The sequence below is a fragment of the Malania oleifera genome, chromosome 1 (assembly GCF_029873635.1).
Source record: "Malania oleifera isolate guangnan ecotype guangnan chromosome 1, ASM2987363v1, whole genome shotgun sequence".
Lineage (NCBI taxonomy): Eukaryota > Viridiplantae > Streptophyta > Magnoliopsida > Santalales > Ximeniaceae > Malania > Malania oleifera.
Genome location: NC_080417.1, coordinates 9,111,820 through 9,137,501, shown reverse-complemented (window position 1 = coordinate 9,137,501; position 25,682 = coordinate 9,111,820). Strand labels below are relative to the sequence as shown.

At 38.4% G+C, this 25,682-nt stretch overlaps 1 protein-coding gene across 1 annotated transcript; it reads left to right on the top strand.

The window, feature by feature from the left end:
- LOC131146308 (uncharacterized) lies at nt 1-21,995 on the top strand. The gene is made up of 10 exons (XM_058095826.1): nt 1-557; nt 1,262-1,448; nt 1,583-1,716; nt 1,808-1,920; nt 2,076-2,199; nt 7,542-7,691; nt 7,823-7,978; nt 20,625-20,704; nt 20,793-20,842; nt 21,536-21,995. The coding sequence occupies exons 1-10, from the start codon at nt 153-155 to the stop codon at nt 21,673-21,675; spliced, it is 1,539 nt and encodes a 512-aa protein (XP_057951809.1). The 5' UTR covers nt 1-152; the 3' UTR covers nt 21,676-21,995.
- Nucleotides 21,996-25,682: the final 3,687 nt, after the last annotated feature.

Below are 25,682 nucleotides of genomic sequence, written 5' to 3'. Positions count from 1 at the left end.
ACCTAACTTTGGTGGTCCTACATGCACTGGATTTCACTCCACTCTTCCTCTTCCTTATCCTCGGGAGAGTACCTCTGCTACTATGAATTCCACTGAGTCACACTTACTTAAGTCGCCGGCCGTAGCTTCACTTCTCTGAGAAATCATCGGAAATGCTCAAACCGGCGATTCCTTCTGTCATCCTCTGCCTCCTCTTCCTCATCCTCTTCTCCGCCCAGTCTCCGCCGTCGATCACCTCAGAAGCGTCCGATTTCCGCTCCTTCAGATGGCCCCCTCGCTTCGTCGGTCGGTTCGCGGCGGAGCCGAAACGCAAGGCCGAGCCGTACCGGTACGAGACTCGATATTTCGGGCAGCGTCTGGATCACTTCAGCTTTTCTGACCTTCCTAAATTTGAGCAACGGTACCTGATCAACACAGAGCACTGGGTTGGACCGGAGCGTTTGGGCCCCATCTTCTTCTACTGCGGCAACGAAGGCGACATCGATTGGTTCGCCAACAACACTGGCTTTGTTTGGGACATCGCTCCTCGCTTTGGTGCTATGGTGATCTTTCCCGAAGTAAGCCTTCTGTTGTTCTTCTGGAAGTGCTTTTCTTGCTTTTGAAAACAAAATTGACATTTAGTTTTGCTATCAGAAGCAACAAAAGTATTTTTTTTAATTGGTGACCAAAATTTTTATTAATTGATTCGCACTTGAATACAGCATTTGGGAACTCAATATAGGAATATTAGGAATGTTATGATTGATCAAATTTATTCGGAGATTGAGCCTTGGGATTGGAAATGGAAATGGAAATGGAGGCTTTTGATTTTGTCCTACTGAAATTTTGGAAGGATTAGGATTTAGAATGCGTGACCAAAACAATTCTACACAACTTGATACTTTCTAGTGAATATTAATCTTTGGAAAACATTTTTGCACCTTCTCTTATTTAATTGTGTATCCCTATAGCTTGTAGTGATTTATGGTTCAATGAATGACTGAGAAATGATCTACTGGTATTAATCTAATTATAGCGTTTGTTACTTTTTGTATGAGTATTCAAAATTGTACATGTTCTTTATATTCCTATTTCTACCTATTCAAGGGATTCATCCTATAATTCCAGTAAATAGCATAATCATGGATAGGGAACTATAATAGTGACCTGTCCAATTTATTTAGAAATTTTAGTCTTCTCTGATTGGCATTTTGGACTTGAATGAGTTATTTTACAAGTATTTAATTTGCTTGTGACATTAGCTAAAATTTTTTATTGGTAGCATCGGTACTATGGTAAATCTTTGCCATATGGTAGTAGAGACGAGGCATATAAGAATTCAACTACTTTAGCCCATCTTACTGCAGAGCAAGCACTTGCAGATTTTGCAGTATTGCTCACTGACCTTAAAAGGAACTTGTCTGCTGAGGCTTGTCCGGTTGTATTGTTTGGAGGATCCTATGGCGGAAGTAAGACACCTTTTTTTCCCTCAATTTCTTCAGTATTGCATCTACTATTCAGTTAACAAGACCTTCCTATATGTTCTGTTTCTGGGCATCGACACATGTGTAAGTTGTCAGGATTTGTTTTGGAATTGAAACAGTGTTGGCATCATGGATGCGGCTCAAGTATCCTCACATTGCCATTGGCGCTCTTGCATCTTCAGCACCCATTCTTCAGTTTGAAGATATTGTGCCCCCAGAAACATTTTATGACATTGTCTCTTACAATTTTAGAGTATGGTTACCATTATCTCTATTTTCATCCATTATGTTGCAAACCATTTATGATTATCTATTGCAATGCTGCCACTCTCATTTCTTTGCAGCGTGAGAGCACGAGCTGTGTCGACACTATAAAGAAGTCCTGGGATGTCATAATATCAGAGGGTCAGAAAAATGATGGCCTTCTGCAATTGACTAGAACTTTCCACTTATGTCAGTAAGGATTAGATATACTTGCAGCTTACCTAAGTTTATGTCCTCACTGTGTCGTGTAAACTCTTGATAAAGCTAAAAGATTCTTTTTTGTGGTTTTTTTTTTCTAATTTCTTCAGTTGACTTATCATGTCTAAGCTAATCAAACACAAATGGCAGGGATTTGAAAAGTACTGAAGATCTTTCCGACTGGTTGTCCTCTGCTTATAGCTTTTTGGCTATGGTGAACTATCCATACCCATCAGAATTTCTAATGCCTTTGCCTGGAAACCCAATAAAAGAGGTTAGTTGATATGTGTAATACTATTTAAAGGTGTGTTGTTGCTTATTTTGCTTTGATGCTGCCAATTTTTTATAATTTTTTGAGATTACACAGTTTTGCCCCTGAACAATCCACCATGTTACAAATGCCCCCACCCTGCCCCTAAACTGTTAAAATTAACACCTCTAAAATACCGGCAATTCAACTTGAAGTGTTGGTGTCCAACATGACATGGCTTGGCACGAGTTAGTCACTTTTGGGGTGTGTTGGGCTTATTTTTATTTCTAGACACATGTTGGACATGGAAAATATGAAGGGCTCGAAACTTGCATAACATAACAGGTACTAGTGTAAAAAAAGAACAAAGAAAAAAAAAAGATGTCTTAGTGATCATGTTAATATTATCTATTTTGAGAGATATCATTTTAACATATACATATATATATATATATATATATATATATTCTAAATTAAGCGAACTCATAACTTGCATCATCACATCATCAAAAAAATTTGCATCAATCAATAGAGTCCAAAAACCGAACCATATTGTCAACATCATATGCAAATTCAATAATGTTTGAATATTATTTTCTTAAAGAATTATATTTGGATATTAAAAAGATGATACTAAATATTAACTGCTATAAAAAAAATATGGTATTAAATATTAACATAATCATGTATAAAATATATATGATTTTTTTATCTCCATGTCTTTGCGATGTCGACATATCATTTCTTGAATTTTTAATTCTTAATATTTGATGTGTATATGTGTCCAACACATATTGTGTCAAACAATTTTATCCTTGTTTGTACTTTATAGGGTGGTATTAAAATCCCAAAAACTATCTTTTTAGTTACAAAAGACCTTTTTCTATTATAGAAAATTGTTAAATCTAACAAATTGGCAGCATGTGCATGGCACATGAAGTAACTATTTTTCGAAAAATTCTATTATAAGCCTAAGAATATTGTGATGAATAAATTGTATTATATGAGCATAATTTAGAAGTTCATTTGTGACATATCTTGCACTTGTTTTCTTCTCTCACCTTTCAATGGAACAATTGCTCGTCCATCGAAGAAACAAAAGCAATAAAATTACTCATCAGTTTATCATACAAAAATTTTAATACAAAAAAGAAAAAAAAACGAACAAATGAACAATTGAAGAATTGCTAACCCCCAAGATTATCAGCATAGAATTTAAGTAGAGTTTTCAGAAAAAGGTTCCAATAGTTATATATACATAAAATAAATGAAATTAATGTCAAAAGTGTAATATGGCATCCATCAAGTAACAGCTAATTATCACAAACTCTCAAAATTTTTTCCATCAACTCTATTATTGAAAAAATCAAAACTGTATCAAAATGTATAAAAAGTCTAAAGCTAAAACTAAACGTCCCCAAATTCCAAGAAAAGTCTCCATATCCTGCAGCTCCTTTTAAATCCATTAATTTGTAGGATGTTTGTGTGTTCCTCAGGCTTATAATGGCAATTTTGTCCAAAAACTATTAATTCTTCACGTGCCATATGCATATGATGCACTTATAAGGCAATTTTGTCCAAAAGTATTATTTTTTCTTGTGTCAGATGCATATGATGCTAATCCATTAGATTTAATGGCGTTTTGTTAATAGACGTGTCTTCTGTAACTAAAATATAGTCCAGCAGTTATTGTCATCTTTAAATATTTAGGGGGACATATCTAAAATGTTATATGTTAGATTTTTCAAGGGATGTAAGTGTATTTATTCCTATTTTTAATCATTTTTCAAGGGATGTAAGTACTATGTTCTAAGAGGCTGGGTCCGTCCTAAAGAGTTCTGTTTAAGCAAAACTTTATTTATGGGGATCATCTTTATCAAACCATCTTTGATCCAGCTGTTTCCCAAATGAAAATTTCCTCCCCTTTTAATCTTCTATGAAAAGTAAGACCTGCTTTGAATTGAAATAATATGGATTTGGGTTCTTAGAGTTATGTTACAATTTTATATTATTGGTGTCGAGACGTCCCCGCGAGCGAGGGTGCCCCGGGGTGGGCGAAATAAATGCGTTTTAATATTTTCGTGAAAAATGGTGTGATGGAGTTACCACTAGCCTTTTGGAGTGCGGTTAAAACACGTGATTACTACCCAATTAAGGATAGAATCGGTCTGCGTATACCAAAGTAGGGATCGGGAGTTCGGTTACATGAGGGGAAGGTACTAGCACCCCCTACATGCCCGTTCTACGAACGGTACATAATTAATCGAAAATTATCTTTCAAATCAAATTTAATAGCCTTTTAAATTACCCCCTTTGAAAAACTGCAAGAATGCACATACACATACAAAATACTAAACCACACAAGTATTTACATAATATACATATTCCCTCATAATTAAAACATACAATACTCCAAAGAGCCCATGTCCCCTTTTGAAATCATAGGGAAAGAAAATTGAGAAAATATGTTACAAAAATAAACTCTCAGATTTTTTTGAAATCTTATGATATTTGCTAAGTGTTAAAGGATATATATTTTTTTGAAAATCCTGGGAGGTTTTTGAACTCGTTTAGAATGAAAAGTTTACAAAAAGCAATTTTTCGACCTCAAAAACATTTTTTCTGATTTTGCTTTGATTTTTCTGAATTTTTTTGGTGATTTTTCCACATTTTCCCAAATTTTTAAACAAATAATAGTATACAAAAATAAATAAATAAAGAAAATATGAAAACCAGTTTGAAATCGATTTAGTGGGTTAGCTGTGAAAGTGTTTGCGGCTATGTGTTAACAGTGTGTAAACGTGTGTGTTAACAGTGTGTGTAAATAGTGTGTCAATAGGGTGTGTGTGTATGTGTTAGTGGCTGTGTTGCCATGTGCAAAGTGTGTGTAAATAGTGCGTGTGTAGTGTGTGTAAACAGTGTGTGTGAGAGAGTGTGTTAAGGTGTGTGCGAGAGAGTGTGTTAAGGTGTGTGCGTGAGGTGCGTGATTTAGTGTGTGTTAAGGTGTGTGCATGAGGTGCGTGAGTTAGTAAGCGTTTTAGTGTGTGTAAAAGCGTGTGTGTGGGTGTATGTGAGTGTGCGTTAGTTTGTGTGTGTGAATGTGTGCAGGTGTGTGTGAGTGTGCATACAAGTGTGTGAGTTAGTATATGAGTTAATGTATGAGTCAGTATATGAGTGAGTTAGCATATGAGTTAATGCATAAGTTAGTATACGAGTTAGGGAATGAGTTAGTATGTGAGTTAGTATATGAGTTAGTATATGAGTTAGTGAGTGAGTTAGTATGTGTGCGGGTGTGTGAGTTAGTGTGCTTGTCTACATGAGATGGGAGTCGTGAGAGGGGTTGGCCAGGGTGAATACCTACTATGTGACCGGAGTTGGAGGGGGCGTCGTGAGGTTGACAGGAGAGCCGTGAGGGAGTGAATGGTCAAGGATGGTGATCGCTGCTGTGAGGAGGGAGGTTGGAGCTGTGCAGGAGAAAAGGCTATGACGGTTGCAAGAGTCGGCGGTGGTCGTGACAGGTTGAAATGGTGGTAGCTGTGACAGGCGGCAGTGGCGGCTAGCGGGCAGAGGACGGACCCGACCAGATTGATTGGCAGAGCAACTAGTTGGAGATGATCCTCATAGAGGATCACGTCATGCACAGAGGAGTAGGGAGCAAACGGCCGGACTTAAATTGTTCTAAAAAAAGCCAAACGCTGAAATCCTACCGCTGCCAGGCCACTGTTAGTGTCGTACGCCTTTATCCTTCGCTTTCGAAACTCCTACGAATGACGAATAGAGCACCCACGTCTGGCAATCTCAGTTCCTTACTCATAGAGCCCAAAATTCTGTGAACCTTAGAGAGAGCAAGACAAAATGGTGAGGAAGAGAGAGCAGTGAGGCCAAGAGTCGTTGAAAATGGCTAGAACTTGGTTGCGAGATGTTAGGCGGCCGGCAAATGTGCGTGAACCGTTGGCGCCGAGTATGATGAAATGGTGAGGAAGATAGAGCAGTGGGGCCAAGAGTCGTTGAAAATGGCTAGAACTTGGTTGCCAGATGTTAGGCGGCCGGCAAATGTGCGTGAACCATTGGCGCCGATGACGGAGACTGTGTTAGCACAAAACTGAAGAACAGTGTGTGGAGGAGGGAGAGTGAGAGTTTAATCCTTGAATTTTTTGGCAAGGCGAATTTGCTGAAGCAATCAAAGCTGAAGTTGAAGCAAAAGACTCTTCGGCGAAGATTCAATATTCCGGTGACACGACGGGAGCATTAGACTTCTGTCGGAATTTCTCAAAAATGCACAACCAAATCGGCGAGGAAAAAATGGGGGCTCGGTTGGATCTCAGGACTCGAAGTGCTGGAGAATATGTCGGATGAGTTCGCCATCGGCCATGGCGCTGGAATCTGGAGAATGAGAGAGCTACTAGGTTCAGAGAAAAAGAAATAGAGAAGGAGGGAGATTGGGAGAGGGAGAACCGTGAAGATGGTGTGGTGCTCTGAGAGAGAAAGAAAGGAGAGAGCGATGGCCCGATCTGAGAGAGCGAAGGAGAGATGAAGTAGGCTGGATGGAGAGTGGAGAGAATGGAGAGATTGAGCGAGAGAGTGAGGAACAGTGTCCCTTTCCGCGGCGTGAAGGCTCCCCCCTCTGCATTCTGCTGTGGTGATTCTTTTATAGGCTGCCTGCCCAAAAATTACAAACCCTAAACCCCCCAAGCTTGTATTTGCGTGGGCCGCACAAGTCCATACATCTGCCCAATTTATTCCTTCAAGAAAATAAGAGGAAGGCCCGAAAAAGAGACTTAATTTTCAAAAACCAAGAGGACCCAAACTCAAATAATAAAACAAAAAAATTGACTCAAATTTTTAAATAACCACAACTCAACAAGAAAAAAAAAAAAAAAAAACGAGACTTGAAAAATAAAATACCGGGACTAAAGATAAAATGGGACTCGATTTTTAAAATAACTGGGACTCCAAATAAAAATACCGAGACTCAAGTTTGAAATATAAAGACTCAATTTTGAAAATAACTAGGACTCAAATCACCGAGACCCAAACTTTGAAATAAAAGGACTCAATTTTGAAATAACTAGGACTCCAAAACGGGACTCCAATTTAAAAATAGCCGGGACTCAATTTAAAAAACTTGGACTCAGTTTAAAGATATCCAACGCTTAGTTTAAAAGAACACAATTTCAAAGACTTAGGACTCAATCGAGTTTTTCAAGAAGGATCCTCCAATTCCCAGGATTCAAAGTCACCTTTTATTACGCCAGATCTCCTCAGAAAGGCCTGGTTAAAATTGGGGTGTCTACAATAGGAATTAATTGTTTTTGTATTTGTATAACATAATTAACATTTTTCCCATGTTTTAACCTTTTTTCTAGGTGTGCAGAAAGATTGACAGTTGCCCTAATCCTAGTAATGTTTTGGAGTGCATATTTGAAGGAGTAAGCATCTATTACAATTATACTGGTTCAAAGAATTGCTTCAAGCTGGATGATGATCCTCATGGGATGGATGGTTGGAATTGGCAGGTTTAGAAGTGCTATTACTCTGACTCTTTTCTTTCTTAAATTGTTGAAAATAATTTATATTGTTGAAGAAAATGCTCATGGCAAAATTCCCCCCATAGTACTATTTGTAATCTTAACTCTGTCCATCATAGGCATGCACCGAGATGGTAATGCCAATATCTAGTAGCCGAGACAAAAGCATGTTCCCAGCATATGATTACAATTATTCTGCTTTTCAAGAGGAGTGCTGGGCGAATTTCAATGTGGAAACAAGGCCAACGTGGATAACAACTGAATTTGGTGGACACGTAAGAGAAATATGCACTGTACATTTTCAATGCCGAACATTTCTTTAACACTTTTATATCAATATTATATCTTTTGATTCCTTAATCCTTTTCCTTGGTCAAATGGGTGAGCCATCATGTTTTGGAGTGCTGGTTCTGTGCTCGGAAAAGTCATTGATTCACTCATATCCTAGTTTGATTTGTTTAATATTTTCTCCTTTGCGAGAGGGACGTGCATAATGAATATATTTTATGAATTATTTGAATAACTCATATGTTCAAATGGGATTTAAGTGAAAGAATAAGCCATAGTAAACAAGCAGAATTACCACCATTCCAGTGTCCCTCATAAGAATAAACTAAACAGGATTAAATAAAACATAACAAAGGTGAGATCCTTCTGTTGTAACTCCTATAAACATTCAGCCTGCTCCTTAACCAAATATTATAATATTTCTGCAGTATTGGTCTTAAAGCAAACTCCTGGGTATAGTTTGGCAATGAACTAGTTGGAATTTGTACAAGCTTTAAAAAATCATGTGATACTTATGGAGCTTAAGCATGAAAGCTTATTTATAGATAGCCTTGTTTATGAGTGCCCCTAGGGCCTAGGGTGATTGTTAATTTTACTATTTAAGGAAATATTGTTCACTGTCTCAAGAAGCATTCGTCATTCTATAATTTGGGAATAATTTCATTCAAGGCTAACCAATGCATTAGAAGTATTTCCATTCCTGAAGTTTCACCTTAACTTATGCACCCCAGGGCACTTGCTACCAGAACCCATTGATGGATTCATATGTTATCTTATTCATGCATTCATAGAATCCAAAGGAAAAAGGCTTATATGCAATAAAGGCCATTACCGAGTTATGGCCACTCTGAGCAGTACCTAGCTTGTTGCATGAAGTGGCTATCCTTAATTGCTCAAACTTGTAGACTTGCACTTGATAGACCAAGGCTTTTACTTTTCACTGGGCAACGCGCTATTAGTAAATCTTTAATATTTTAAATTTATATTTCTCAATTTTCTGCTCCTTTTTACAACATTTTTTATTAGAAATAGCAACTTACACACCTTTATAAAATAGTTCTTGTGCTCATTCTTTTTATAAGGTTAAGTAATCACATGGTGTTTGGCAACAAGTGTATTTGTATTGTTCCCATTCTTATTTTTGACTTTTTAAAAACCAAACCATATAAAAAATGTTTGGAAAAATGTGTTTTAATTCTCAAAGTGTGAAAATTTACTTTCAAGAAACTTCATAATCATGTTGTAGCTTTTCTTGGTAACAAAATAAAACCATACATAACATAAACTAAAATATGGAAACATAAAGGATACAAACCAAAACATTTCAAGAATTCCACCCTAAGAGGGCATTTAGCATGGGGCACTGACCCAATGGTGATTGGGTCAAGGTTAATCTTAGTGAAGGTGATCAGATTGTTGCATTTCATTTCGCCTTAGTAATCATCTGCAGCAATGACCCAAATCGCCCCGATGATCATGTCCAACCTTGTCATCCTTATCGTCCTATCAAAGAGAGTAATTTGAGACTGTTGAATAATTGGGTAAAATGGAAGATCTAAACTCAATGATAGGTCTCTCCCTCTATTTATAATATATCTCAAGTACAATAGGAATGACCATTGTACCCTTACTAACTTACACTTATTACAAACCAAACTCTAACAATTAATAATAATGCTAAATGACTAAATAACCATTAACACTCCCCCTCAAGTTGGATCATATGATCCCTCAAGCTGGAGCATATATATCATATGCTCCTAGCTTGTTACAAATGAATTTGACATGAGCACCTCCCAAGGCTTTAGTGAACAAATTAGCAAGCTGAAACTCGGACTTCACATGAGTGGTTGTAATGAGCTTCTATATAAGTTTCTCTCGAATAAAATGACAATCAACTTCAATGTGCTTTGTCAACTCATGGAAGATAGGTTGGAGGTAATATGAATAGAAAGCTCGAATATCACACATCAACTCCATAGTCTGATAATGTGGAAAATCTAGTTCTTTCAACATGTTCTTCAGCCAAACAAGTTCACATGTAATATGCGCCATAGCCCTGTATTCTGACTCAGCACTCAGCCTGGCTACCATAGCTTGTTTCTTACTTTTCTAAGACACCAAATTACCATTGACAAAGAAACAATACCCGGTTGTGAATCTTCAATCGGAAGGTGACCTAGCCCAATTTGTATCTGTATATCCCTGACTATGCGTGTGACCTCGAACCTGATATAAAAGACCTCTCACTGGTGCACCTTTGAGATATCTCAAAATGAGAATTATTGCATCTTAGTGACTTGTTCTCGGGGAATCGGAGAAATTGACGCACAACATTGGTTGCGAAGGATATATCTAGTCGGATGAATGTGAGATAATTCAACTTTCCAACAAGTTTCCTATACCGACCTGGGTTAGGCAACAAATCCCCCATACCTAACACTAATTTACTATTGGGATCATGGGTGTATCAACAGGTTTGGATCCCAACAACCCTATCTCATCTAAAAGATCAAGAATGTACTTTCTTCATGACAATACAATTTTTGTACGAGATCTCGGCACTTCTATACCCAAGAAGTACTTCAATGGTCCCAAGTCCTTAGTCTGAAACTTACTTCGTAAGAAAAGTTTTAGGTTTCGGATGCCTCGATCATCATCACTAGTGATCACAATGTCATCCACATACACAATAAGTAAAATCTTACTAGATGGAGTATGGCGGTAAACATTAGAGTGATCTACTGCACACCGATGAAGGCCAAACTCAAGTACTACAACACTAAAATGGCCAAACCGTGCCCTTGGTGATTGTTTTAATCCGTACAATGATTTCTTAAGTGGACATACTGAGTCGAACTGCTCCTAAGCAACAAACCTAGGTGGTTGCTCTATATATACCTCCTCATGAAGATAACCATGTAGGAAAGCATTCTTCACATCTAACTGATGTAGAGGTCAATGACAAGTGGTGGTTAAAGAAATGAGCAAACGTATTGAGGCAAGTTTAGCAATCAGAGAGAATGTGTCTAAATAATCCAAACCATACACCTGAGTATACCCCTTAGCAATGAGGTAGGCCTTCAAACAAGCCAGAGAACCATCAAGATTGACTTTCACAGTGTACACCTAGTGACAACCAACCACAGACTTATCAGGAGGAGGAGTTACCAAATCCCAAGTATCATTATCATGTAGTGCATGTATCTCTTCAACCATTGCTGACCACCCAAAATGGGATCGGGCTTTAGAAATAGATTTTGGAAGAGCAACAGAAGACAAAGTACGAACAAAATAGTAATAAGAGGGTGACAAGAAATCATAACAAACAAAATTAGAGATCGGATGTTGGGTACAAGTGTGTTTACCTTTTCGAATAGTTATAGGAGGATCAACATCCTGGGAAATAAGATCATTCGATGAGGGAACTAGAGGCAAGGTAGTAGAAGCTAAAGGAGGCACTTCCCCATTGAGTCGCCGTGTGTATACGTGCAAATTGGGATGATCCAAGTGACAAGGAGGATTCAAACTAGATGAAGATGTACGAAGATTGGGCATAGATACTAGGTTTGGATCTGGAAGGCACGGCAGAGGAAGAGACTCATTAAAGTCAACAAAACTCAAGGAATCAGAGTAGTATGGTGTAGAATCAAAGAAGTTGACATCAGCAAAGACAAAAAATCGATGTAAAGAAGGACTATAACATCGATATCCTTTTTTGCTATAGGAATTGCCCAAAAAGATACATTTGATAGCAAGAGGATCCAACTTATCCATTCCTAGAGTTAACTGATAGACAAAGGACACACAACTAAATATATGAGGAGGAAGGGAGAACAAAGAAGCCTTAGGGAAGATAACTGAATATGGGATTTGTTGTTTATGGTGTGGCTCTTATACTTTATGGGTTTATAAACAAAAGGAGGAAAAACATATGGATGTGTTCTTGGTGTAGAGCAGTAGCAAGGACTCATCGACGAGTGCCTTGTTCTCGTCGAGGAGTAGATCTCTAGAGCAAGAAAAACTCAGAGTTTCTCAGATACCGAGAGCAGATTTAAAGAATCGTTGACAAGTGACTGAACTCATCGATGAGTGTCCTTCTTGGCCTCATCGACGAATCCTCTGTTCTCGTCAACGAGTGTTTCTGGGATGTGAGCAGTTTTTTGAATTTTGAATTTGAATGTTGGGGTGGTTGGGTAATTGGAGGGAAACCTCTGAGGGACTATTGTATATGTCATTCTGGGCGTGTATTGACAGAGGGAGTGATCATTTGTGAAGTGTATTGTGTACTTTGATATTTCCTTAGTGAAATTCTTGTGCCATTGCTTCCATGAATGTAGGCTTTTCCGAACCACGTAAATCTTGTTGTTGTGCTTGTTATTTCTTGTTTACTAGTTGTGATTGATTTGCTTGTTATGTTTTTATTCCGCTGTGCATTCTTTATCCGATCATTATTCACAACAAATTGGTATCAGAGCAATTGTTGTTATGGCATTGTGATCATCTTCTGCAAGATTTGACATTGTCAAATTCGATGGAACCGAAAATTTTGGTTTATGGCAGAGGAGAGTCAAGGATATTCTTGTGTAACAAGGAATAACTAAGGTTTTATTTTATGTTCAATCGAATGGAATGGATGAGGCAACATGGAGAGATTTGAAAGCAAAGACCGCTTCTACAATACGCATGTGTTTGGCCGACGAAGTGCTCTATGGTTTGATGGAGGAGGATTCTCCAATTGCTACATGGCGAAAGTTGGAAAGCCGGTACATGTCTAAATCACTCAATAATAAACTTTTTTCTTAAGCAGCATCTTTATTGGCATAAGATGGTCGAGGGATTAAAGTTAGATCATCATATCAATGTCTTCAATCAAATCATAAGTGATTTGATGAGAGTTGATGTTAAGTTTGATGAAGATGACAAAACTTTGATGTTGTTGAACTCCTTGCTGTTGTCTCATACCTATGAAAATCTAGTTACCACTCTTACGTGGGGAAAAGAGACTCTTGATCTAGAAGAGGTAACAAGTGCATTGCTGAATTTTCATTAAAGATTGAAAATATGTGATGAAGGAGAAGGACTTGTGGTGAAAGGTCATAATGAGCGTGGCAAAGGAAAGTTCAAAAGTAGATCAAGTCAGAAATCCTAAAATCAATCCAAGAAGAAAAAGGAAATCCGGTGTTATAAATGGGGTAAAAATGGACAGTTAAACCGGAGTGTCCGGATTGGAAGAAGGGAAATTCTGAAAAGCATGAGAGGATTTTGAAATTAGCGAATGTGGTTCAAGAAGGAGGTTCAGTTTACAGTGATGGTGATGCTCTTTCAGTTTCATTGGGATCAGATAACCTTACGGATTCTTGGATACTTGACTCAACTTGTTCTTACCATATGATTCCAAACAAGGAGTGGTTCAGCACTTACAGGTTAGTAAATTCAAGTTTAGTTTTTATGGTAATGATGTTTCTTGTAAGATCATTGACATAGGAAGTGTTAAGATAAAAATGTTTGATGGTGCTGTGAGGACCTTGAACAATATAAGACATATATCGGAGTTGAGGAAGAGTTTGATATCACTTGGCACTTTGGATTGTAATGGTTTCAATTACAAGTATGAAGGTGGAGTTATGAAAGTTTGGAATGGAAATCTGATGGTGATGAAAGGGCAAAAGTTAGATGGGAATATCTACACATTGCAGGGAACTACAGTCGTAGTTGGAGTTGTAGCCGTAGATGCTGAATCTGATGAGACCATCTTGTGGCATATGCGTCTTGGGCATATAGGGGAACATGGTATGAAAGAATTATACAAGAGGAAACTCATAAAGGGTTTGAAATCATGTCAGTTGGATTTTTGCAAAATTTGTGTACTTCGCAAACAAAACAGGGCAAAATTCAAGTCAGCTGTTCACAAGATGAAAGGTATTCTTGATTATGTGTATTTCGATGTTTGGGGCCTAGTTAGAGTTGCATCAAATGGTGGACATGTGTATTATGTGAGTTTTATTGATGATTACTCACAGAAAGTCTGGGTATACGCGACATAAGTCTGATATGTTTGCTAAGTTCAAAATTTGGAAGGCTGAAGTGGAAAACCAGACAGGGAAGAGAATCAAATACTTGAGGTCGGATAATGGGACCGAGTACGCTGATTCTCAGTTTATGAAGTTTTATGAGTAGCAGAGCATTAAGAGACATTTCACCGTTCGCCGGACACCTCAACAAAGCGGTGTGGCTGAAAGGATGAACCAAACTCTGGCTGAAAGAGCTCGGTGTCTCAGGCTTAATGCAGGGCTACCGAAAAACTTCTTAGCTGAGGCAGTTAGTATGACTTGTTTTCTGATAAACCGATCACCAAGGGAATCACTAGAGGATAAACTGAAAAAAGAGGTATGGACTAGAAGTGCAGTAGACTACTCCGAATTGAAAGTATTCGGGTGTCCAGCCAATGTTCACATGTTTAGTGAGGAGAGGTCTAAGTTTGATCCGGAGTCTTATCATTGCATTTTTTTGGGATATTCGAAAGGTGTAAAAGGGTACAAGCTGTGGGACCCAGTGGCAAACAAGGTGGTGATCAGTAGGGATGTAATCTTTGATGAGAAGGTTATGGCGAAGCGTACTTAAGATAATGATGAACAGAATAGAAGCCAGAAAGTTAGGATAGTGATGAACATGTTCTGCAGGTTAAGTTGGAAGCTCAGGGCAACGAAATGATCATGGTCCTATGGTTGCAGGGAGCTCTAGCTCGGGAAACCAGCGAGTTGGCGATCTTCCTGTATGGAGATCTAGACGCACTATCAGGCCTCGGCCAAGGTATGAGTTTGAAGAGTTAGTGTCTTATGCTTTTCTTACCAGTTGCAACGATCCAACTACATTTCAAAAGGCAGTGCACGGCTAGGAGAAAGGTAAGTGGATGGGAGCAATGATTGAGGAGATGAAATCACTACATAAAAATCAAACATGGGATTTGGTGGAGCATCCAAATGGGAAGAGACCCATAGGTTGCAAATGAGTATATAGGAAGGAGGCAATTTCAAAAAAGGAATGAGAGAAATTTAAGGCACGGTTGGTTGCAAAAGGATACTCACAAAAGAAGGGGATAGACTATGATGAGATTTTTTCACTTGTGGTCCGACATACTTCTATCAGGATAGTGTTGGGGTTGGTGGCCCATTATGATCTTCATTTGGAATAAATGGATGTGAAGACGGCGTTTCTTCACGGTGAATTGGAGGAACAAATTTATATGGTACAGATGGAGGGATTCAATGAATCAGGGAAAGAAAATTTACTTTGTAAATTGAAGAAATCTCTCTACGGGTTGAAACAGTCTCCAAGGCAATGATGTAAAAGATTTGATTTCTACATGATCAAGATTGACTACAAAAAGTGTGAGTATGACTGCTGCGTATATGTAAATAATCTTGATGATGATTCTCTTATTTTCTTGTTATTGTACGTCAATGACATGTTGATAGTTACAAAAGATTTAACTAAAGTGAATTAGTTAAAGGAACTATTGCATAAGGAATTTGACATGAAGGATCTTGGTTTAGCCAAGAAAATACTTGGGATGGAGATTCGCTGGGACAGAACTACAGGGAGGTTATGGCTATCTTAGGGCGGTTATGTGCATAACGTGTTGGAGAGGTTTAGCATGATTGATGCAAAACCGGTGTGTACACCTCTAGCAAGTCATTTTAAATTGTCTACTACAGATTGCCCAAGTTTGGATGAGGAAATCTGGGACATGTCAAAGGTCCCCTATGCTAGTGCAGTGAGGAGTTTAATGTATGCCATGGTGTGTATGAGGCCAAATTTGGCACATGCGGTGAGCATGGTGAGTAAGTTTCTCTCTAATCCAAGAAGACAACATTGGGAAGCCGTCAAATGGATTTTCAGATACTTACGAGGTGCATCGGGATATGGCATTATGTTCAGCAAGCAACAGGGTTGTCCTTCAGTTATGAGGTTTGTTGATGCTAACTATGCAAAAGATATGGATGATAGAAGGTCTACAACTGGTTATGTCTTTACCTTTGTAGGAGGACCTATATGTTGGAGATCCATGGTTCAATCTCTGGTAGCATTGTCCACAACTGAGGCGGAATATATTGCAGTTGCCGAAGCTGCAAAGGAAGCCTTATGGCTTACCGGTTTGGTCAAAGATCTGGGATTACAGTAAGATGGAGTGGTGCTGCATTGTGATAGTCAGAGTGTCATTTACTTGGCAAAGAATCAGGTATACCATGCTAGAACTAAACATATTGATGTGAGGTTTTACAAGGTTCGAGAATTGATTACTTCAGGTGAACTTGTATTGGAGAAGATTTGTACTTTTGAAAATGCAGTAGATATGTTGACGAAATCGGTTACTTTTGAGAAGTTCAAGTATTGCTTGGACTTACTCCATGTCTCCAAGTGATAGAAGGGAGACATACCCAACCGAGCGTTCCGAGTTCAAGGTGGAGTAGTTAGATATGTTTTTCGGGTTCTCCTAAGGGGCGTTTGATCGCCAAGGTGGATATTGTTGTTTATGGTGTGACTCTTATACTTTATGGGTTTATAAACAAAGGGAGAAAAAACATATGGATGTGTTTTTGGTGTAGAGTAGCAGCAGGGACTCGTCGACAAGTGCTCTATTCTCGTGGACGAGTAGATCTCGAAAGCAAGAAAAACTTAGAGTTTCTGAGATACCGAGAGTAGATTTAAAGAATTGTCGACGAGTGGCTAGACTTGTCGTTGAGTGTCCTTCTTGGCCTCGTCAATGAATCCCTTGTTCTTGTCGACTAGTGTTTTTGGGCTGTGAGCAGTTTTTTGAATTTTGAATTTGAACATTGGGGTGGTTGGGTAATTGGAGGGAAACCTCCAAAGGACTGTTATATATGCCATTTCGAGCGTGTATTGATAGAGAGAGTGTCATTTGTGAAGTGTATTGTGTACTTTGATATTTCCTTAGTGAAATTCTTGTGCCATTGCTTCCGTGGATGTAGGCTTTGCCGAATCACGTAAATCTTGTTATTTTGCTTGTTATTTCTTGTTTACTGGTTGTGATTGATTTTCTTGTTGCATTTTTATTCCGCTGTGCATCCTTTATCCAATCATTATTCACAACAGAATTTTTCTCCTAAGGACAAAGGATGGCATTTTATTGATGAGGGAGCAACTTGTGAGTACAACATCACTCCAAAAAACTTTGGGGACATTCATTTGATACAATAGGGTATGAGTGACTTAATATGTCTGTTTTTCTGCTCTACAACCCCATTTTGTTGTGAAATGTGGGTACAAAATGAGTAATGGATTATACCGGAGCTAGTCATATGACATATTAGTCCTGAATTGGGTACTGAAGTACTCCTTAGCATTATCATTATGTAGTCTCCTGACTAGCATATGAAATTGAGTCCTTATTTGGGAACGGAAGGCACAAAAGATATCAAACAACTCGGGATGATCTTTCACTAAATATAACTAAGTCATCCTAGTAGTCATTAATAAATGTAACAAAGTACCAAAACCCCAACTTTGATGTGACACGACTAGAACCCAAAATATCGGAATGGACTTGCATGAAAGGACTAACCACTTGTATTTCAACCCGGGAAGCTAAGGGAACACGATGATGCTTGCCCAATTGACAAGACTCACTCTCAAGATCAGACACAAAACTCAATTTAGGAACCAACTGTTTTAACTTGTCCAAGGACGGATGACCAAGGCAACAATGGATTTGAAGTGGTGGTGTAGCTGCAACTGTGCAGGCAATGGATGGAGAAGGCACCTCAAAGTAGTAAAGTCCATGAGTCTCATGGCGTGTGCCAATTGTCTTTCTCATCTTCAGATCTTGAATAGCAACAGAATTAGGAAAGAATGTGACAAAACAATTTAGCGACTTTGTAGGCTTACTAACTGACATGAGATTGAAAGGAGATTTAGGAATGTATAAATCAGAAGAAAAAGAGATGGAAGGAGTAGGATTTATTGTTCCATCCCATCAGCAAGGGTAACTTGAGGTAGATTTTTAGGATACTGGAGATCAGAAATTAAGTTGGTTGCACCTGTTATATGGTCAGTGGCAGCAAAAACGATAATCCAAGGACTAGTAGGAAGGATACTAGATGACATACAGACTTTAGGATTACCGTTCTAAGCAAAATACGCAATGTGAGAAGATGCTTGTTGAGACGATTGATACTATAGAGACCTTGAATACTCCTCTGATATAGTCATAGTACGCGGTTCACTAAAACAAGTGATTAACGAAGGAACCATACTTCGGGATTTGCAAACTCCATCCCAACATTTACAAACTCAGATCATTGACGATAAGATTAATTGTTGGAACAATTGGAACAACCACGAACAAGGTGACCAACCATGAACAAGTCACAAATTAATTAGTTCAAGATTGCCACAGCACCAAGAAACTCAAACACAGCCCCAAGAAGGCAACTCACTCTCTGAAACAATTGGAGAAGTGAACCACTGAAACTGCCATGGAGAAATCACCGACTAACTTATATAACACTGACATAGCCTCACAAAAAACAGCTTATGAGTGCTGTCACTGCTCCAAGAAAGTCACCAATGACTGTTACTAACACTGAACAACAACCGACGGATTACCACGAGTGCATGGTTAAACAAAGATTTGATCTTTGAGAAAAACACATGTCCAACAGCTTGATATTTTGATATATGGAAGGAATTAGATCATTGAATCAAAAAACACAGCAAATCCCACTGTTTCAGACCCACTAAACTCAATAACCATTGATAGGCTGCTTCACGAAGCATCAAACAACCATTTCTTGAGTGCCGCACTTGAGCAATTAAAAAAGGTAAGATCCTTGGCAAAACAAATCACGAAAAAACTCCAAAAACATGTTAATAGAGTGATTGGATCTCTGCTGGATCATTTCAGGTCAAAACCATGCCTGAAAGTGGCTTCACGCACCAGCGCGTGGGGTCGGCCCTGGCAGCCTTTGTCCAGCGCGTGAGACACTGCCTGGAGGTGTGATTTAGAGGGGGGCAGATCGGAAATTTCTGTGGACGATGGTGTTGGTTTTGACAAATCTATAGTGGATTTGATGTTCTCGAACTGGCAGTGTCGCCCAGAAAATTCCAGAGACTGGTCTGAATTTCTGCTGCTGCTAGCTGTTTTCTAGGGTTATAGTATCGCTGAAAAATCTTCTAAGATGATAGACATGCAGCGGATTTTAGGTTTCAGGCTTTGGTTTTATGGTGGTGGTAACACTTGGGGTTTAGGTTTCAGAATCATGCTTTGATACCATGTTGGATTACCACTTTAGCTAAAAGCTTAAGCTATAAGGTTGTGGGCCAACAATGTATATCAAACTTTAACACTCCCCTGCGCATGCAGCCCAATGAGATAAAGACACGATAATATCAATGGTAATACAATAATTTTTTAAATACCACCCAATAAACACAGGCAACAAGACTAGAATCAAGGACCTCTTGGTAACCTTCTCTATACCAATACTTAGGTAAAATAAAAGACCTAAACTCAATGATAGGTCTCTCCCTCTATTTATAATATATGTCAAGTACAATTGGAATGACCATAATACCTTTACTAACTTACACTTATTACAAACCAAACTCTTAACAATTAGCAATAATGCTAAATGACTAATTAACCATTAACAGAGACCACCCCAGGGCAATGATCTTTGAGACTTTTTAGGCAAATTGATCCCCTTTCAAAAGCATGTCTAGATGAAAGTACAGTCAGGTTGATTTTAATGAGCTGCATCTGTTTTGGCGTTATAAGCTTTAGACAGGCCAGTTCTACTGAGCTGCTCTCAGCCTCCCAAAGCTCTGGATAATCTTTCTGTTCCTTGGCTTCCTGGGCTTTAGGTGGGTTAATTTTATCAAGATGCTTCACTTTTAGCCGTCTAAGCTGTTGACTAATTGGGTAAAATGGAAGAACTTCAATGATAGGTCTCCCCCTCTATTTATAATGTATGTCAAGTACAATACCAATGAGCATAATACCCTTGCTAACTCACACTAACATAACTCTAACGCATAATAATAATGCTAAATGACTAAATAACCATTAACATAAGCTTTAGGCTGGTTGGTTCTATCGAGCTGCTTTCCCTTGGCCTTCAAGGCTTCTTGCGCTCTTCTTTGGCCTTATGGGTTTTGGACCAGTTGGTCTGACTGGGCCACATCTTTTTTCACGTTCTAGGCTTTAGGTAGGTTGATTTTACCAAGTTTCTTCTCTTTGTGCTTTTCTACTGAGCTGCTTGATGATGACAAACATGCTGACTTTCATAGTCATCTCCATTATTTTTTACATGTGGTGGTAATGTATGTTCATCTTTAAATATGGGAATTAAGGTGTTCGTTCCAGTTGCTGGGTGAACTTGATCTCTTGCCCATAATTACCATTGTTACTGCTATAGTGGGTCATCACTGTGAGCTGGCATTATAATGGAGTTTTTTCTAGTGACAGCTACTATTTACCATCTCTTTTGAGTAGAATACTCTGAATTCTCAGTGTCCTTTATGAACACCTTAACGGTTACATATAAGTATAACATGAAGACTATTTCTTATAATGCAGTAATTTGATTATTTATTGTTGCATTTGTGAAGGATTTTAAGACTGCATTGAGAAATTTTGGAAGTAACATCATTTTCTCGAATGGCATGTTGGATCCCTGGAGTGGTTACAGGTGCAATCTTCATTCAGCTGATATGATGGCTAGTGTTATCATGTGATTATCTGAGTTCTGATGGGTTCATGATAATATTATGTTGCAGTGTTCTGCAGAATGTATCTGAAAGCATCATTGCTCTTGTTACCGAGGAAGGTAATTCTTAAACTCTTATCATCATTTCTTCCCAGCACCTAGGGTGTAGCTGCACAAGTCATATAACTGCTACCTGCCTTCAGTTCACATGCATCTATGAATAGGAGTGGTTTGGCTTGGTGCTTATGAAGCTCTTCATTGTTGTTTTTGGAATGTTATAGGAAATACACAGACCAACAACTTATAAGTTTGCTGAGTCAGTAGATTCAGTTTAGGTATTGGGTTAACGGTCAAGTTATTCAGTTTTTGTTGTTGGTCAACCATATCAAAGCACATAAATTATTACAATATAGTCTAGGCCTGATATTTAACTCAATAAAAACCTATGGCTTGTCTGATGGCTTTGATTAGCTAGAGTGATCAAGTCTATAACCATTCGGTTTAATTGACATGCTTAATCCAGTTTTATACTTTAACAAAGTAAACAGTCATAGCTCAACAGTACGGAGTCTGGTTAGACCTCATTCACAATTTTGCTTTATGTAGTCATTTCTAGTTTTGTAAGGTAGTGTTGTTTGCCATTTTATCGATCAATGTATTGTCCTTGGTCCACTCCCAGTTTCCCATAAATGATTCATTTTTATTTTGTGTCTTGGTAGCTGTTTTAGTCTGCCAAGGGAGGATGACAAAGTATGTTCCAACATTCTACTTAATGCTATTAAAACTAATTTATGCCTTTCATTCCTTTATTAGGCGCCCATCACCTAGACTTGCGAGCTTCAACATCCGAGGATCCGGATTGGTTGGTAGAACAGAGGACAACTGAAATCAAGTTGATTGAGGACTGGATAAGTCAGTATTACCAAGAAAAGAAGGCAGTTTTCACCATGTAGAGGTTAATTGGAGTCTCGTTTTCCTACTCCTTTTTCGCCTTACCAAATGGACAATGATGGACGATATTGGCTCGTTCTGCTTTTCAAGAAGAATGCACAGTTGCTGTGCTTGAAGGATATCAGGATGAAACCATGGCCAAGATGAATAAGAACAGAATTCTGTGTACATGCAGGAGAATAACAGCATTGTGCGTTTAACAATGCCTAGAATTTTCTTTCAAACTTGTATAGGGATCTCATTTCTTTTCTTGTTCCCCAAGCATTTCTCTTTTCAAATGTTCAAGAGATCTTCAGTGTGTCAAATGCCATTGATTCTCCCATATCCTTGTTTGATTTGGTTGATCTCCTCTTTGGTGTGAGGGGCCTGCCTTTAAATGGTGATTGCAAGGATAAATATTTTTTTTATGAGTATTCAAAGGATAAATAAGAATTGTCGCTGATTTTGAAATTTTACAATCTTACAGCAAAAACTTAAACACGAATACCAAATTAAATGAAAAGGCAAATAGAGAAATAGTTTTAAAAAATCTCCGTCCTCTCAATGGAATTGGATGGTTAACATTCGGTATTTTTTTGTGCTTATTACATTTGGTACTCACGTTATTTCATTTTGTAAGTCAAATATGTTATTATTTTCATAGTCCTTATCGGGTTATATGGTCAAGTAGAAGAAGATAAATTAGAATGAAAGTTAAATTTCATCTTAGGTAACTACAATCACTTATGATGAAATTCAAATAAATTAAAAAAGGAGCATTTTTTTCTTTGGAATGCAAAACAAGAGAGGTGTATGATTCAAATAGTGCTATGCTGATGATAAAACATGTCATACAAATATATATATATATAGGGTGATGCTTTGCATCGAGTGTGAATTTAAACTTACTGTAGCCATGTAATCAATGTTTTTCTAACAAGCTGCGATTTTGAAATCATAATATGAATATGTAAATCCTAATCTTGGTGTACTATAAAATATTGAATTAAATCAAGCAAGAATGCCATCGCCCCTATATTTAGAAAAATATTACAAGCTACAAATATACCATTAATTTTTAATCATGTTAACCCTTTTTCATAATTCACTACAAGATTATTTTATCCTTGTCACTTTTCTTGAACAATTGAATCAATTACCAATCATTTATTACGTTCTGTAGCATTAGCATTATACATTCCAACATTTCAATAGAATTCGAATCTCACCTATTCACTTTTTTCCACTGCTAGCTTTCCAACCAAGAAAAATTTTGTTACTCTTAAATCTTCTCCTTAATCCTCGCCATACAAATATTTTTTTTTGAAATATATTCCCTTAATTATCATAAATTTCAAAATATACTCCCTTTTTTTGAAAATTTTTGTTACTCTTGAATCTTCTCCTTAATCCTCACCATACAAATATTTTCCGCACCACTTAGCCACATCCATACAATAATGTAATGTTTATAAATAATAATAATAATAATAATAATAATGATGATGATGATGATGATGATGATGATGATGATAAAAGAGAAACTCTACATGAAACTTATTAACACTATAGGAGACTTTATAGCTAAAGGAGGTAGGGTATATAAGGGTAACTTAGGAAATATACAAGGGTAACTAAGGAAGTATACTAGCATCCCCCCTCAAACTTAAGGTGGTATTGAAGATGTCAACTAGAATTTGCATACTAAAGCACGATGGCGACCAGGTGGATGAGTCTTAGTGAAGATATCAGTCAATTGATCAGTCGAAGGAAGATGATGACGCACGAAATGACAATCGATCTCGATGTGTTTGGTGCGTTCATGAAAAACATGGTTGTGAGTGATCTGGACAACGCTATGATTGTCATAGTAAAGCGGAGTGCGCGAGGGCTGAGGAACACCCATATCGTGGAGAAGCCAACGAAGCCAAAGAAGCTCAGAAGTTGTATCAGCAAAAGCCCGATACTTAGCCTCAGTACTAGAGCGAGCAACAATAGTCTGCTTTTTGCTTCGCCAAGAGATAAGAGAGTCACCAAGTAGAAAAAGAAAACCAGTGGTAGACCGACGATCAGTAGGGTCCCTTGCCCAATCAGCATCTAAATAAACCTGCAATGTCAAGGATGAGTGAGAGGAAAAGAAAAGCCCATAAAATAGAGTTCCCTTCACATCTCGTAAGATGCGAAGAACAGCTGCATAGTGAATGGAACGAGGAGCCAACATAAATTGGCTAACAAGGTGCACTGTGTAGGCAATGTCTGGTCTAGTGACAGTGAGATAAATCAAGCTTCCAACAAGTTGTCGGTAATGAGTGGCATCAGGAAGAAGCTCCCCATCAGTAGGACGGAGTTTGATGTTGGGCTCCAACAGACTATCAGTGATCTTACAATCTATGATACCGACACGTGTCAGAAGATCAGAAGCACATTTAGCCTGAGTCAAAGAGTAGCCATTAGAGGTAGGAGACACTTCTAGGCCGAGGAAGTAACGAAAAGAACCGAGGTCTTTCATCTCAAACTGCTGACATAGAAAATGCTTAAGTTCATGAATACCAAAAGTATCATCACTAGTAATGAACATATCATCAACACAAAGTAGTAGAATAGTGATACCAGTAGCTATGTGACGAGTAAAAAGGGCTGAATCATAAAGGCTAGAGGCAAACCCAAGTTGTGCAATAGTAGAGCTAAACTTGGCAAACCAAGCACGAGGAGCTTGCTTAAGCCCATATAAAGCACGGCGGAGACAACAAACCTTACCAGAAGGATGAGGATATCCCGGAGGGGGCTGCATATATACCTCCTCAGCCAAATCACCATGTAAGAAGGCATTCTTAACATCCATCTGAAATAAAGGCCATTGGCGAGCATAGGCAATAGCCAAAAGTGAGCGAACGGAGGTAATACGAGCAACAAGGGCAAATGTCTCCTCATAATCAATGCCATCTTCCTAACTCAAGCCTTTTGCCACTAAATGAGCTTTATGTCTTACTTCAGATCCGTCGGAGTTCGTTTTCCGTTTATACACCCATTTGTTCCCAACTACAGTCTTTTTAGGAGGCAGGTCAACCAGGTCCCAAGTATGAGTTTTGTAAAGGGCGTCAAGTTCTTCAGATATAGCTTGCTGCCAAACAGGAACATAACAAGCTTCACGATAATCGCGAGGCTCCTAAAGGGAGTCAAGAGTAGAAAAACATTGATAATCACTAAGATAGGTAGGTGGTGCCCTTACCCGACTAGAACAACGGACATCCAAATCAAAAGACTCAGGCAGAGTGGATGCGATGGCATGATCATTAGACGGGCCAGGTTTGGGAGAGGCAGACACGGAGTGATCACCTGATGAGCTATCATGATCTGCACTAGAGGAAAAATCGGGAGAGAGATCGATGGCAGGGTCAGTGAAAATGGGAGAGTATGAGGGACAATCAGAAGAAAAAGGAGAGATACCAGTGAACATTTTGTGTTCCCAAAACTGAACATGTCGAGAGATTCGAAGATGCTTGGCTATGGGGTCGTAGCACCGATAACCCTTGTGTTCAACGCCATAACCAAGAAGCAACAGAGACGAGAACAAGGTTCAAGTTTTGTATGTTTATGAGGTGAGAGTAAAACAAAGCAAGCACAACCAAATACTTTAAGAAGAGAATAATTAGGTACCTTTCCATAGAGAGCCTTATATGGGGATTTATTAGAAAGAGTAGGGGTTGGAACTCGATTAATAGTGTAAACAGCGGTAAAAGCAACTTCTCCCCAAAAGGATTCTGGAGGGAGGCAGAGAAGAGTTGAGAGCGAATAGTGTCAAGGATGTGGCGATGCTTATGTTCAGCACGACCATTCTGTTGGGAGGTGAATGGACAGGATCGATGGGATAAGGTGCCAGCCTTGTGAAGTTCTACAATGAAAGGAGTAGAAGTATATTCTAGGGCATTGTCGGACCGAAAGACTTTAATGGTGCGATTAAACTGAGTTTTAATCATTTGCTTAAAGTCACGAAAAATAGTAAGTAACCCAGTGCGATCATGCAAAAGAT

Excerpts from the sequence above, each read along its gene's own strand:
- LOC131146308 (XM_058095826.1), top strand. The coding sequence starts at position 153 with ATGCTCAAACCGGCGATTCCTTCTGTCATCCTCTGCCTCCTCTTCCTC. Across the intron at positions 1,921-2,075 it reads AGAACTTTCCACTTATGTCA|GGATTTGAAAAGTACTGAAG; the intron begins GTAAGGATTAGA and ends CACAAATGGCAG. Across the intron at positions 20,843-21,535 it reads TGCTCTTGTTACCGAGGAAG|GCGCCCATCACCTAGACTTG; the intron begins GTAATTCTTAAA and ends TTCCTTTATTAG.